This window comes from Saimiri boliviensis, chromosome 13 (assembly GCF_048565385.1).
Source record: "Saimiri boliviensis isolate mSaiBol1 chromosome 13, mSaiBol1.pri, whole genome shotgun sequence".
In the NCBI taxonomy this organism is placed as follows: domain Eukaryota; kingdom Metazoa; phylum Chordata; class Mammalia; order Primates; family Cebidae; genus Saimiri; species Saimiri boliviensis.
This window is the reverse complement of record NC_133461.1, coordinates 94129961-94145428: the sequence shown is the minus strand read 5'-3', so window position 1 is coordinate 94145428 and position 15468 is coordinate 94129961. Positions and strand designations below refer to the sequence as shown.

Genomic DNA, 15468 nt, shown 5'->3' with positions numbered 1-15468 from the left:
CCTCCAGGTTCAAGTGATTCTCCTGCCTCAGCCTCCTGAGTAGCTAGGATTATAGGCACATGCCACCATTCCCGGCTAATTTTTGTGTTTTTAGTAGAAAGGGGGTTTCACCGTGTTGGTCAGGCTGGTCTCAAACTCCTGACCTGTGAACTGGCCTAAGCCTCCTAAAAGTGCTGGGATTACAGGCGTGAGCCACCACTCCTGGCCTTGCATTTTAAAGGCAAAGAATGTGAAATCAGAAAAACAGCCTGCAGAGAACTAATCCCTGGGGCTCCACCTTTAACTAAAGGGCAGTGGAAAAAGTACAATAGGCCAAGGAAATAGAGCAGAATTGCAGCTGTGGCAGAACCGCATCTGGGAGAGTGTATTGTCTGTGAGTCAGTGAGAAAGAGAGATTTCATAATAAATCCTTTACCCTACCTTTCCTTTAGTTGTCCAGACTGTGCTGTGCTCCTGGCCCTGGGTCTGGAGTTCCAATCCTGCTTCCCTGCCATCCAGCACACTGATACCCTCATTCAACCTTACAGAGAGTTGGAATGGTAAATTTCACTTTACTTGATTCTTGAGACAAGACTAGAGTGTTTGAAGAAAATATTTTACTTAAAGAAAAAATAAATAAATAAAAAGAAACAGCTTAGAAATAAAGGGGTTTCCAAAACATAGAATTACAGACCTGATTTAACCAAAAGCTAGCCAGAAATCAACTCAATAATTATTGTTTATCGAGCCCTTCTGGTCGGTTCCTGCTGCCTACTTAGATGCTCTTTGGATGCTTAGTGACTTTTCTACTTTTAGGGAGATTCACTTACCCCCAGAACTTGCTCTTGCTTTCTCTTTGGGGGTATATTATATAAAGCCCCTCAGGTCAGTCCCCTAAGCCCAAGACTCTGTTCTTGTTCCCGTGCTAACCCCACATCCTTGGGTTCTGATTCCATTCCAGGCCCAGTACATGGCAAAAGCAGTTTCCCAGCTCACCATCAAAGTTCTTCTTGCCCATTACATGCAACTGTGTTTTATGCCATCTGGACCTGTCTTGCAATTTGATATTTGTACTTTCTGGGGTTCTCAGTGATGTGGGGATGCAACAGTACACAAAACAGATGCATATCACTGACTTCTTGGACATTTATTTCATTTGCATCAGTGAGACTTATATTTTGATTACATTAGGAATCAAAATATAATCATATTATGTAGTTGCCAGTATAAGAATTTACTTAGGGGCTGGGTGTGGTGGCACGCCTGTAATTCCAGCACTGTGGGAGGCTGAGGTGGATGGATTACTTGAGGCCAGGAGTTTGAGACCAGCCTGTCAAACCTGATGAAACCTCGTCTTTACTAAAAATACAAAAATTAGCCAGACACAGTGGTGCATGCCTGTAATCCCAACTACTTGGGAGGCTGAGATGTGAGAATTGCTTGAACTTGGAAGGCAGAGGTTGCAGTGAGCCGAGATCATGCCACTGCACTCTAACCTGGGTGACAGAGTAAGGCCCTGTCTCAAAAAAAAAAAAAAAAGAAAAGAATTTACTTAGGATAATGTTGGAAACAACTGGAAATAACCAGACTACTCAACAATGACTAAATTGTATTACTAATATATATTGTGTGTTCATTAAAAAATATTTATATCGTTTATATTAATAGAAAATAAAGTTGTGTGTGTGTGTTTCTGATTGTAAATAAGTCACTGCAAATAATCAACAGGGAAAGATTAAAATTCTTCAACTGTGCTAGAAAAAAACATAATGCAACATAAAGTAAAAGAGTGGCTTTGTTTGTTCTCTTCTGGTCTTCTGTATATTCACATGTGGGCTGCCAACTAAATGCCCCTTTTTCTAAACTTTGGTCTGAGGGATGCTTTTTATTCTATCTTTTAACTGTGTGTTGGTTGGTTGCTCAGACTTTCTCTATATTCTTCATTTGTAGAAATGAATTAATACTCAACATATCCCAAAGTTAAGGTGAGGATGTTTTTCTGAAAAAGATATCAGAAAAGAGGGAGTGGTCTTCCATTAACTTCTTCCAGTGTTCTGTATTAGGAATGCTCTTGATTATTTTGATTAACAAATAATTCTTTGGAGAAAACACATGAGCTTGAAATAACTACAGATAATGCCAGTTTGGGATGCTTATGGAGATCACTAAAACAGGTTAAAAAGAGGGAGAAAACAAATTGAACACACATTTGGTAATTATTTCTGGGGAAATGTTCTCAGATGTGGAAGTGTTGGATGTTGGAGAAACCACCTTCAAAAAGATGACTTTTATAGGTCATACATGCAGTAAGTGATATTCAGATCACTGCTAGTAAATGGATACTGTAGGTTAGGATAGAATTTCTAGTTACAGTATCATATATTTAAAAATTGCAGTATCTCAAATAAGACAGAACTGAAGATGCAAGATGAGGAGACTCTAGTGGTAGCAAGGATCCTTATGACAAATTACTCATGAAAAGCTTGAACAGAATAATTTCCTGAAGTGTAAGTGAATGAAAACAAGCATTTATTTATTGTTTCAATGTGTTATGTGATTTTTATATATACAAATTAGCATGGAAAATATTGTAAGGAGCCATTTGATTATTTCATCCATCCTAAAAGTTTAAATATTGAATATGGCCAATAACTTTTTGCCCCATTGGAATTTATGAACTACCTAATAGCTATTTTAGAGTTGCCTTATATATAGGTATACCTGACATCTACCTGGTAGGGAGGTTTAAAGGATTAAATGAAAACAGTTAACTGGGTGACTACTATGTAGCAAGCATGATTTATGTAAGCTCTGGGTTAACAGGGACTGACAGAGACCTGCTATGAGATCTGCTTCCTGATCTTCTTTGATCTTTCCTTCCCATCACAGGCTGGGTTAGGGCACAGAAGAAACTGGTAGTTGAGAGTTTCTTACAAAGTGATAGGGGAGGCTTGAGAGGTGAAAAGCACCTTGCTTGGCCCCTGGAACACAGGAATTTCTAAACATTAATTGTGACTTTCTACCACTGGACCCCTTTTCTCTTTGTTCCCCCCCTCCCACTCTAACCCCCAGTGCAATTTGTAGTACAGGGAACACATTTCTTTTCTTTGCTGAGAGGGATCACACTCAGTAAGTCAAGACAATGAGCTTAGCTAACTTTGTTCGTCTGTTGGGTAGACCTAGGACAATTGTAGAGCTTTGTGGGTGACTTTTAATTACCTCTTTATTACATATAATGTTTCCAACATATAAACCTTTTGTACTGTGTTTTTCAACAACCTTACCAGGAGGGTTGTACATATACCCTTTATAAAATAAATTTCACTTTTGAGGTTTTCTTTTTTTTCCAAAACAGTATATTAGGGTACAGAGCTGTGGCATGACTATCATTATTATCAGGTTTTGGTTTTTCACCTCTCTCCACTCTGTTCACTTGGATTTATTTCACATACTATCTTCTTGGAATTCTGATTATCTCTCTAGATTAAGCTTGAATGTTTAGACGTACCTTGTAACTGGAGACAACAGACTAAAATACAAAAACTCAATTTTTATAGGCCTTAAATTGGCATTTTTTTTTTCAAGATCTAAGAACCAGACTGAAAAAGTAAATAAATTTGAGCTAGGAAAACTGATTTCTTGTTTACTGGAACTTGCTTAATGAAGGAAAAGTTATTTCACATAAGGAATTATTGTTACCAGTTCCTTTAATAATCTTATTGTCTCCTATGTGGATCTCATGTTTTTAAAAAAAAGGTAATAATTAAACATAAGATGATATGATAAAACTTGGTATCATACAGTCAGTCTTGATTTGTGAAAAAGCTGTATTTCTAAAAATCTTTGTTAGTTGGATAATAATAGTTAGCTTGCTTGCCTGTTTATACTACTTTATTTGAAATTTTTGAGAAATAACACATTATATCAAAGAAAAATTTATTAGCAATAGTTTGTCATTTCCAAACCAAAGAGCCAAAGTGCTAGTGACTTTCAAGTCTGGAAATACATTGTGGATTTTAAATTTTGTTCCTGATAATTAGTGAGTAATAATTTGTTTCTCTTAAACCTTTATTCTAAAATTCCTACTTGGGATTTTAAAAAATTCAGGTATGGTGAGACATAAAGACATAGAAATGACTGTTATGAAAGAAGTTTATACTCACAGATCCCTAGACACAGGCGGCCCAGTACATTCCACAGGGTCACACAGGGAAGCACCAGGTTGGCAAAGAGCCAGAGTTGGGAGATAGGTGATCATGGCCCAGAGGCTTTACTGTTTTTTGTTTTGTTTTGTTTTGTTTTTTTGTTTTGTTTTGTTTTGTTTTGCAGAAGGGAGTGGGCAAGGCAGGGTAGCCAAGCAGGGTATGTTTAAGATTGGCTAGTTTGAATAATTTTGGCAGGATTTTGGCTCTAGCGATATTCCCCAGCTGTCCAGGACCTGGGCCTGGGGTCATTACCTTGGTGCGTGAGAACTTCAGAGAGGAGATGGTTGGGGCTGTGGCTCTGGATTGGTTGATTTGTATATCACAGACACGCTCACAGAGGGGTCTTTTCTATATCTAGGAATTAGCCCTGGGAGGAGCAGTCTGTCGACAGCCAAGGCCCCAGATGCCAGAGTATCAGGAATACAGAGACTAAGAGAACATAATCAATACAAACAAAACAAAACAATTGAGGCTTTCAAAATGGCACTGCTAAGCAGGGGTGCTGTTTCTGTGCATGCTTTTAAGAGATGATGTCATGAAAGACTAAAGAATATGTAAGAAATTTATTTATGAGCTTTATGTTTTGAAATGGTGTTTTAAGGGGTTAGTCAAAGAAAGGATTAACTAAAGCCTAATTTGGAAAACTTGAGTTAAATAACTTGACCCATGTAAACTTCTCTCCGACATGAAGATCGTCAGGGGTGGGGGAGGTCTGCAGTGGGTATGGGGCTCTTTCTGCTTTATCCCCCTAGCTTATGGGATGCCCACAGTTCTGCCTGGCTGCTTTACTTCTAGCTCTATCTTCTGAATTCCAGGCATAAGGAAGGGGCAGAACAAAAGGGTGCTTACCCCTTTTCCCCCCACTTAGAAGGACTGGTTTTAGAAGACTTGCTCACAAATTCAGCTTATATCTCATAGGGAATTGGTGATTCACAGATTGGTTAATGTTTGTGTGAAGCCAACAGAGGTTATCCTTTCTGCTGTTCAAACCAACTCTGAAAAAAATAGCTCTTCTTTGAGAGGATTTTGAAAAGGGAAGTGGGTAGTTTTATAAAAAATGTAATCATCCTAAAAGTCATGGTGATTGTACTAACAATAATAAAACCTTGAGCTTTTATTATGTACTGGTTGCTACTCTGAGTGCTTTATATATTTGTATCTATAGTTCATTACTCCTCAGAAAACCCCATTATTATTCCTGTTTTTTTTTTTCAGATGGAAATTGAGGCTCATAGAGGTTAAATAACTTGTTCAAGGTAACAACTGGAAAATAATGGAATCCAGATTAATAGCTGAAATTGTATTCTTTAACCACATGGTTATACTGATCTGTGATTTAAACATTTCTAGCTCAGAGATAAGGAAACTAAAGCTGGAAGGTTTTAAGGCATTGGCCCAAGGTCACAGCGGTAGTCAGCACTGAGCTTCTGCTTCTGGGTTTATTTCCACTATCCCAGTATGCTTTCTCTAGGTACACTCTCTCATCAATTTCCTCTTATATTTGGGCCAGCCTTCTTGAGAGGTGGATATTTTTGGCTTGCTATGGTTCTGAATCCTGAAAATTATTCTTTCTTTAGACTTGTTTTGCTTGGCAAGGAATCCCTCAGGAGACACTTTAGCTTAGAGGTAGAGAGGGTGGACTTTAGAGCCACAGTGCCTGTGTTTGAATCCTGGTTGTGCCAGCTTTAGCCATGTGATCTGGACAAGTCACATACCTCTCTTCAGTTTTAGTAGAAGTAAATGAGTTAATACAATAAAACTGCTTAGTGTAGTGCCTGTCACCTAAGTAAATACTTTCTATTCTGATTATATTACTACTTGTCAGAAATATTCTCCAAATTACACCTAATGCATTTTCCAGCACGTTGTTTGGCACTCAGTAAATGTATATGGATTGAATGAAAGCAACTGTGAAGTGGTTTGTGTTGTCAGCCCATGCATCTCATACTGATTGGAAATATTAGGGTTGTAGAAGATTGGAATTTTCATGTTACTTTTAATGTTTGTATTAATAGCCAATATCACTATTAAGGACCAATAATATTACAGTGTCTTACTCAACTTGTTCTACTTTTCACCTCACTTCACTTTTCTGATGTATAAAACTATTTGATTTTACATTTGATGCTTTTACTGAGATTGTGTTGAAAGGTATTGTATACATCCAAGGTACTATAGGTGATATAAAAGTTCTTGGCTTCATATTTAAAAATGGATATTATTGTTTTTGAATCTTTTCATGTCACATTTCCAAGTAACAGCAATCACTCATTAAATATTAATTTAATCACAGTAACAAGATACGATCGTCAGTAAAATGACTTTAAATGGCAGCATCACTTAGCAGTGATAAGGACTGGCGAAGCAGGATTTGTGTCATTCTGTGGCGGCTTTTGAACGATGTATTTGCCTTTGCCTTGTCCGTTAAAATCACAGAAGAATTAAACCCTTTTAAAGAGAACCTACCCATCTCTTTCTCATGTGTCATTCTTGCATCAGAGAAAATGCTGCATAATACTTAGATGACAGCCCCACCTCTGATGTCACCCAGGATGGTACAATCCTCTCCAAGCCTTTGCTGGGCTTCCTGCTGCTGCACTGGGGGACATGGTTACATTAAAGCTAACTCCCGGCATCTCAATTATCTCCTTGGAAGTAGTTTTCACAAATATAAAAACGCCCTACGGTGGCTGTTTTCGGTAAGCTACCAAGGTAGAGAGCGACAGAGGCAGACAGAGGGAGAGCAAGCGGGAGAACAGGCTGCTTCCGCCTTTGTGAGAGGGACTGAGGCAGCAGCTCCTCTCGGCTCGGGTTCCAAGTGCTCAAAGTGCTTCCATTTACATCACCGTGTGCAGTGCAGGGCAAAAGGGGCTGCCAGGAAATCTGAAACTAATTTGCTTCCAGTTGACTAGAACAGCATATTTTGAATTAGCTTGCTTCTTTTTAAGCTAACTTTTCTCAAGCGTTAAACTGATGAACTGGGCATTTTCTATGATCAATGGGTAACTGCTGGAGCTACAGTAATCTCTGTGAGTAACCTCTATTTGTAGGTCTATGCAGGCAAATATATTTTTATATATCTATTTCTTTTAAATGCTTCTGTGAAAGTATCCGTCTGTATTATTGACTGCTTTTGCTTACTAGTCTTGTCTTTTGAGCGTCCCAGTAGGAGACCCCTGGGGCTAGACCAGGTTCTGCTGAATCTAGACACAGAGGAGAGCATTTTGCATTTATTCAGGGATGCCCAAGTCAACTATTCTTTAATTCCCAGTCATCAGAGAGATGCCACCTGCCCTCCGAATGCCTTTGCCCAGCACCTCACCTGGCCTTAACATGGAATGTTGATTTCAGCATGTGACATTGAGTTTTTCAAAATTTTTATTTTTATATAGAAAGCAGAATATTATTCTTACCTGTAATCTTACTTCCTTTCTTTTTTTTCCCCACCAGCTTTTCTGGGAACACACAGTTCTGTCACCCTATGTCTTCTCCCTGTTTGTGATATATTATATAGACAGAAAGAGAGAAAACAGGCTACCCCTCCAGTTTTAGAAAGACATAATGTAGTGCTGGATGGGAGTAGGGGAGGAGTTTCTCTTAAAGAGCTCAAATTGCTTTCCATCTGTGTGCAATGAAGTACAGCTTAGTGTCTGAATAGCCTTGAAGGGAACAAGGGTAGCTCACAGATTGCACCAAAATGTTCTAGAAACACGGTAGTTGAGGCAGAGATAGAATCTCTACTGGAAGTTTGTAACAGGTATCTCAGTCTATACACAGAGATGTGTTTTTCCTGTTTGTTAAAAGTGTTGCTTTTATAGTAATTCAAGATTTATTTCTCTCTCACCATGGAAACTGACTTCCAACTCTCTGTAAAATTTGCATTTTTAGATATACTTGGGATAATTGTTTCTGTCAGATTGTAGCCTGAATCCTTAGTGAAACTGTGGGTCTCCTATTGAGCATGAAAACTACTGGGTGCAAATGTGGATCAGCTGAGTTTGCTACACACTGGAGGCTGACTGAGGTTGCGTGTTTACCGCTGCATCTAACATCTGTCTTCATAGACACCCGTTTAAAGAAGTCCACAGCTGTAGTTGATCATCACTGCTAAGAATTCCAGTTGTTTGGCATTCATAATTATTTTTTTTGAAGAATTGTATAGTTTTTTCAAACACAAAATTCTTAAATATCAAAATATTTCCTGCATATATAAGAAACAATTTATATTAATCTTACCATATCCGTGTTAATTTTAGCAGAGGAAAGCTTGTTGTGAAAGAGACTGTGGGGTTATTTAAAAGTTTAGTTTAAACTTTTTTTTTTTTTTTGCTTTTAAAAATAAAATAAAAACCAAAGAGTCAGTAAAGACAGATAAATTTTACAACTGGATTTTAAAAGTATGGATTCCGTAACAGAAAGGAGAGTAGAAAATGGACAGAATGGGTAAAATCGAAGGGACATCTCTAATTAGAAAGTAAAAGCCTGAAAGGAGAAGCCTAAGAGTGGATATAAAAGCCTAAAATTATGACAAAGAGAGGCAGACAAAAGTAGAGAATCCCAATGGTTGAAAAATGGAAACCAACTTTGAATAATAGTGATTTTAAAGTTAAGCTCAAATTCAGTTCTTATTGGTGTTTCTTCTCCGTAACAAGTAAAAGTGCTCTGCACAGTTAGAGAGACTTTGTTTTAAAATTAATGAGCTATTCCCTGTCTCACTTATCATCCCTTTAGTATGCTGTATGTGGTGCCACTCCTTAGCTCACAGAGCTTCCTCTGAAATTGACTGAATGGTAAACTAGTATCATTTCTCTAGGGATTCCAGCTGAATAAGAAAAACTGAGTTCTGAATCATTAGTATGTGAAATTCAGTTTGCTGTAAGAACAACTGTAACTATTAATCATTTGGAGAAAGAGTGTCCAATTAATGGAATATTTTCGATTCGTATGCACATGTTAAAAGCTTGTGTAGTGGTTGGCAGGCCTTTTCCTGTTTTTAATTTTTTTCCAACACATAAACAACTTAAATATTTGTGCTTTTAGCATTATCAGTGTCCAGACAATAGCCAGCATCCTGGGCTACATACTGTAGCTTTCTCCAAAATGTGACTTTTCTTAGAGCGGAGAGAGTGTCTCACAATATAATGTATTTAGGTTACTCATTTAGTAAATTCTCATGACTCATATTCATTTTTCAGTTATTTTTATCATACCAAATTTATTTTCTATTGCTGGGTAAAATGGATTAGATTGTCCTCTTGTTTTATTTTAATACAAATTTTACTATTGCATTGCAAATTTGAGTCATGTATCAATGTGTTGTTTGTGAAATTTACTGATTATTAAACATAAAAACATTAATCATCATTACAGTTATGGTTTATAGTTGGGCCAGGCGTGGTGGCTTACACCTGTAATCCCAGCACTTTGGGAGGCTGAGGAGGGCTGATCACAAGGTCAGGAGATCAAGACCATCCTGGCCAACATGGTGAAACCTCGTCTCTACTAAAAATACAGAAATTAGCAAGGTATGGTTGTGCGCCTCTAGTCCCAGGTACTCGGAAGGCTGAGGCAGGAGAACCCCTTGAACCAGGGAGGTGGAGGCTGTAGTGAGCTGAGATTGTGCTACTACACTCCAGCCTGGCGACAGAGTGAGACTCCATCTCAAAAAACAAAACAAAACAGGATTATAGTTACTTATAGATGAAATGCATTTGAGTTTTTTTTTTTTTTAACTCTGCAAGGCTTGCTCTTTATATTTGTTTTGTAAATTAAGCATTTATCTTCCTGTCTTACAGATTATGAAATGTCAGACCAAGGGGTCAAAGTGGTCACTCTTTCTCCTGCTCCCATCTTTGGGACTGAATTCCTTTCCAACAAGTTAGGGGAGTGTGTTTTTAAGCTTGCTTCTGTAAATGTTCAAGTGTTACAATAACTTACTAATTTATAGTTTTCTTGTCATACTAAATGATAATGTAAGTTTTAAGGTGTTTACTAACTGATACTTATTAGGGAACAGAGAACACCAAATTATTGCATTTATGAAGATCCAAAGCAGAAAGGAGGGAAAACAGATTTGTAGTGGCTAGGTTAGCTATACTTTATAAAGGATTGAAAATCCAATGAACTATACTCATAGGAAATCGATCGTAAGACCCTTAGTGCACTCTCCATAGTACCTTATCAGACTGAATTTCCCCATACAATTCTATTTTACAAGCAGTGTATCCAAAGATATGATCATTAAAACATTGGAAAAATATTCTGGTATTTAAAAATTGGACTTTACCCTTCTCTGAGCCGTTTCTTTAAGCTCCAATGTAATTTTCTTAAGGCTATATACAAATAGTAATGTATAGGTTTTGACTAATGGTCCAGTTTGCATTTGCAGTTATTTTATGATCTTTTTGTGTAAGTAGAGAGTCATGGGCCATTGATTGTGAGAGAAATTTACTATGAGCTATAAAATCAAGACGGGGTCAAGTTACAGTAGAGGCAGTTCTCTTCCTCTCTTGGAAAGGTTTCTGGGGTACTTGCTAATTAGAGGGCAAACCCAGACCGGAATGATCAAGTGTTTCCCTTTGCAGGAATGAGACTGTTTTCTTGGAACTTACTTATTTGATATCTATTTGATTGAACAGTTGGACCTTTGAGTTAGGAGGCAGGTAGTTGTGAATTCTTTTAAAATAAAAAAGTAGACATTAAATGTAGTCAGAATGACTTGTAGATATTGTTGTAGTTTTCTGGAGCAGCAGCGTTTCTCATCCTGTAACGTGTATATGAATCCTCTGGGATTCTTGTTAGAAACCAACAGGATTCTGATTGGGAATGTCTGAGGTGGTACCTGAGAGTCTGAATTTCTAACAAGCCTCCTTGGTGATATCTATGCTGCTTTTTCAGGGCCACACTGAGTAGAAAGGTTCTAGGGCAGCACTTTCAATTAGTGCTTTCTGTGATGATGGAAATGTTCTCTCCATTTATATAGATAAATATAGATATATACAGATATATATACTCCACTATACAGATATAGAGGGGGCTGGGGCAGAGGAAGTGAGGTGTTGGACATGGATGTTGGTCAAAGTAGAATGTCGTGAGAGACGTGGCACCCCTTGCATGTAGCATTAAGGAACTACATTTTCTATTTTATTAAATTTTAATTAAACGTAAATGTAAATAGCCTTATGTGGATATGGCTACCAAATTGGACAACATAGTGTTAGGGAGAAATCCATTGAGAAATTTATACTTAGTGGTAATAGCTCATGCAGGATCATGTTGAATTCTAGAACTGAGATTATCTCCACTGAAATTTACCCCTGCTTGAACTTGGTTTGCAAGCAGACAGTATATATAAATGGAATTGCTAGATTGTGAACTCTTTGATGACAGAGGCCAAGTTGGTCTTGTTTGTTGCTTTTTTCTCTAGTGCTTGACACATTCCTGGTGCACAAGAAATGTCGGCTGAGTAAATGAGAGAATGAGCTGCTCTAATATCAGGAAGTACCCTACTGTTTCCTGACTCTTATTGAAACCTGGACTTAGAAGCAGTGGGTAGGACTTGGGTGACACTAACATGAGGTATTTTGCTTGTGTTTAATAAGGCTGCTTTTTTTCTTCTGTCTTAAAGATTTTTGTTTATTTGCTGAGACAGGGTCTTGCTGTGTTGTCTAGGCTGGAGGGCGGTAGCTCAATCACATTTCACTGTACCCTCAGCCTCCCAGGCTCAAGCAGTCCTCTCACCTCAGCCTTTCAAGTGGCTGGGACCACAGGCACACACCACCATGCCTGGCTAAGTTTTTTTTTTTTTTTTTTGTAGAGATGGGGTCTCCCTATTTGCCCAGGATGGCCTTGAACTCCTGAGCTCATGCAGTCATCTTGCCTCAAGCTCTCAAAGGGTTGGGATTACAGGCATGAGCCACGTCATCTGGCTTTCAATGTCTATTAATTGGTATCCAATAGGATACCAGTTACACATGGGATACCAATACGAATTCTTAATTGATTGACTCAACAAAAATATCCATTTTGCTAGGTAATTTTGTTATAGGCTCTGGGGATATAGCTGTAAAAAAAACAAACAAAGTTCTTGCCTTTTAGAGTTTATATTTTTATAACAACAAAACAATACAAAACAAAACAAAAAACCTTTTTCTAAAAATGGCATGACTGGTCCCAGGTTCTAGAAAATATATGTGTGTAGAATCCAGAATTAGGGCTTTCATGAAGAATGTAGGCATAGATGTGCCTGTCAGATAGTCTGGGGAAACCTATGTCCTATTGCCGAGAATCCCTAGTGAAAAACTGTTTTATTTGCTTCAAATTTCAGCTTACAGTGACCGAGTCTATAGTAGACGTGGCAAATAGTTCTGGTATTTCATTTTTCTTGAACTGTTTTCTTTTAATAAGTTTGCTAGCCAGAGTGGAAGAAAATCTGTTTCATTTACTGCTCCTCAAACAGGATAATTCTTAGACAGCCCATGGCTTTTCTGCAGCCAGTCTTATGGAGCAGGCTTATTTTCTCATGATTTGAAGAAATTTCTTCCTATTCCATTTCATTTTATTACAGTTCTGTCCCCATGTTTCTGTTCCAGAAACAGGTCACTATTTGATATATAACCCAAAGCACTCCTCAAATTGATCCTGTTAACATTCAAATGTATCTCATTTCTTTCTCAATGTATTAAATCAAAAGAAAAAAAGGTCTTTAAAAAAATCTGTGGGTTTATATGTCATTGCAGGAAAAGTATCTTTGCTAAACAACAGGAAACATGATTTGTTAGGAATCTGAACAGGTATACAAAGCAGCAGATAAAGTTCCTGATAGAAAAGTATGACTTCTAAGTAGTATAAATGGATACCTCCAAAAAGTACACATATTTCACATTAGTGTGAAAACTCTTCTTCCCTCTTCCCTCCTCCACATTCTACACTACATTTTCATTTCTTTAAGGGGAAAAATACACACAGAATCCTTTATTAATTCACATTCTACTAGTGTGTGGTTTATATTTAGGTAAGTGCTAAAGTTCTTGTTTCATATTTAGCAAGTCCCTAAGTCCCTTTGTCACACGCACGAGACCAAATTCGGCCAGGACTAATTCAGGAAGGCTCTCTGAAGGGGAAATGTTTTCAGTTGGATTCTTATATTAGTAATAGATGTAGACTGAAAGGGAAAGTGTTAACAAGTTCGGTGTAAGAGCTCACAGCAGTTGGAAGAGGCCCAGGAATGGCTTTGGTGGAAGCATATTGAAACTAGAGGGGGCTGGGGCAGAGGAGATGAGATGATGGTCATGGATGCTGGTGGAAGTAGGGTCGTGGGAGTTGCGGCACCCCTTGCATCTTTGTTCCTGTCTATTCTGCCTTTGTTCTGGCTCTATTACTCACCATCTCTCACCTGCACTACTGCCAGAACCCTGTGTGGTTTATTCCTGAGTCTATGCTCGTACCCTCTCTGCTACACATCCTTCACATTCTACAAAGGTGATCTTTCTAACATTTCAAACAGACTTCTGATGCTCTGGAAATACTCAGTTTTGAATCCCCTATGTTTAGTGCATAGCAGGTAGTCAATATTTGCTGAATGCGTGAATGCATTTTGGAAACAATGGGCATTTAATGGGAAGTATCTATGGCCTTATTTTAAAAGGGAGAAACTTTAAAAATCTTAGAAGAACAATTTGGTCTTTTTTAAAAAAATCATATTTGCACATAGTCCTGATTTTTAAACATAAGGAATAAATCAGACATTCTAAATAAAAGGTCAGGACTGATACTCTGCAATATTTTTTGTGTTGTTAAAGACAGTCAAGTTGTGGTAAGTAATGCAGACAGCAGGAATAAACTGCTCATGGGGTGTGATAGAGGGTGCCTTATTTGAAAAGAAATATTTCTATTGTGCTGAATCCTTAGGGACATAATTATTAAGGCTATTTCTACCCGGAAGCTACAACTGGAACACTTTTGCTTTTATTCTTTATTTGTTAACATTATTGCTCTTAGAAATGATGGTCTTGACTGGATACAGTAGTTCATGCCTGTAATCCCAGCACTTTGGGAGGCCAAGGAGGATCACTTGAGCCCACGAGTTCGAGACCAGTCTGGTCAACATAGGGAAACCCTATCTTTACAAAAAAAAATTTTTTTTAATTAGCTGAATGTGGTGGTACATGACTGTGGTTCTAGCTACTTCAGAGGCTGAGGCTGGAGGATCACTTGAGCATGGGAAGAGGTTGAGGCTTCAGTGAGCTATGATTGCACCACTGCACTCTAGCTGGGTAACAAAGTGAGACCCTATCTCAAAAAAGAGAAAAAACAATGATGAATGATGGTCTCTCACAGTTCAGTGTCCCTGAGTTTCTCCCAGGCCTTTGCTTTTGAGAGACAGAAGACTAGAAATTAGAAATCTAGTTCTGACTTACAGTTCTGAAACAGTTCTTTATTGAACATCATTTTATTAACCTTAGTTAGGTCATTTCGCCTCTCAGAACGTTCGTTTTCCCTGGTCTATGCTTGTTTTTGGCTAGAACAGTAAACATAGACCAGGATAACCTACTCAAATATTTGATAACAAAGCAAGCCATCTGACATGCAGGGCTTTGCCTCACCCTTTTTCCCTCTTATCTGACCTCATTTTCTTTGACCAGTTGCCAAGTTGTTATATCAGACATCACAAGCGCTTGCCCACAATTGTTGCATTTGCTGTCCCTGTCTGAGGGATGTTTCAATGAAAACTATTAAAAATGGGGCGAAGTAATTAATTTCTCTGAGGCCTCTTTTCTTGATCTCTCTTGGTTACTTCTCTTGGGGCTAGTGTTTGTTTGTTTGTTTGTTTGTTTTTCAGAGGGCAATTGAAACTGTTAAAGCAAAGTGGACTCCCAACTGACTAGGTTTAACTTTCATTCTCTTTGTTGAATGGATTTCACTGTAATATATTTTGGTGTTGTTTATAAATATAGCTTCAGTGCTTACTATGATCAGTTTTCTTAAAACACTTCATGATGGGTTAAAAATTGTTGCTTTTGGAAGCTTTAAGGTGTGAGTAACATTATGTTCATTTATTTTGTATATTTATACTATATATACAACATATATCAAAAGTCTTTTTGACATTTCTTTATACAGAGGAGAGGACTTTCTTCAAGAGTTGGTGAGCAAGGGAAGGCTCACCAAGGGGATTTGGTATAGGTCGTGAAATGTGAAAATAATCTGATTTATGCTGAAATGGGAAGAAAAAGAATGTCAGGTAGAGAGAAGAAGTTGAACAAAGGCAAAAGAGCATGTGTAT

General features: G+C 37.9%; 1 protein-coding gene across 7 annotated transcripts in view; it reads left to right on the top strand.

Moving 5' to 3' along the window:
* The window catches only part of PSD3 (pleckstrin and Sec7 domain containing 3), a 682522-nt gene that overhangs the window by 338067 nt on the left and 328987 nt on the right, over positions 1-15468 (top strand). The window contains exon 1 of one of the 7 annotated variants that reach the window (XM_074384008.1): positions 6363-6883. The exons of 5 other annotated variants lie outside the window; for them this stretch is intronic. Coding sequence is in view for 1 of the 2 variants with exons in the window: in XM_074384007.1 (XP_074240108.1) it covers positions 7183-7213 (31 nt within the window). In the remaining variant the exon portion in view is untranslated. Of the gene's footprint in view, positions 1-6362; positions 6884-6915; positions 7214-15468 lie in introns of those variants that run through there. One more of the 7 variants, XM_074384007.1, reaches the window with a different exon arrangement.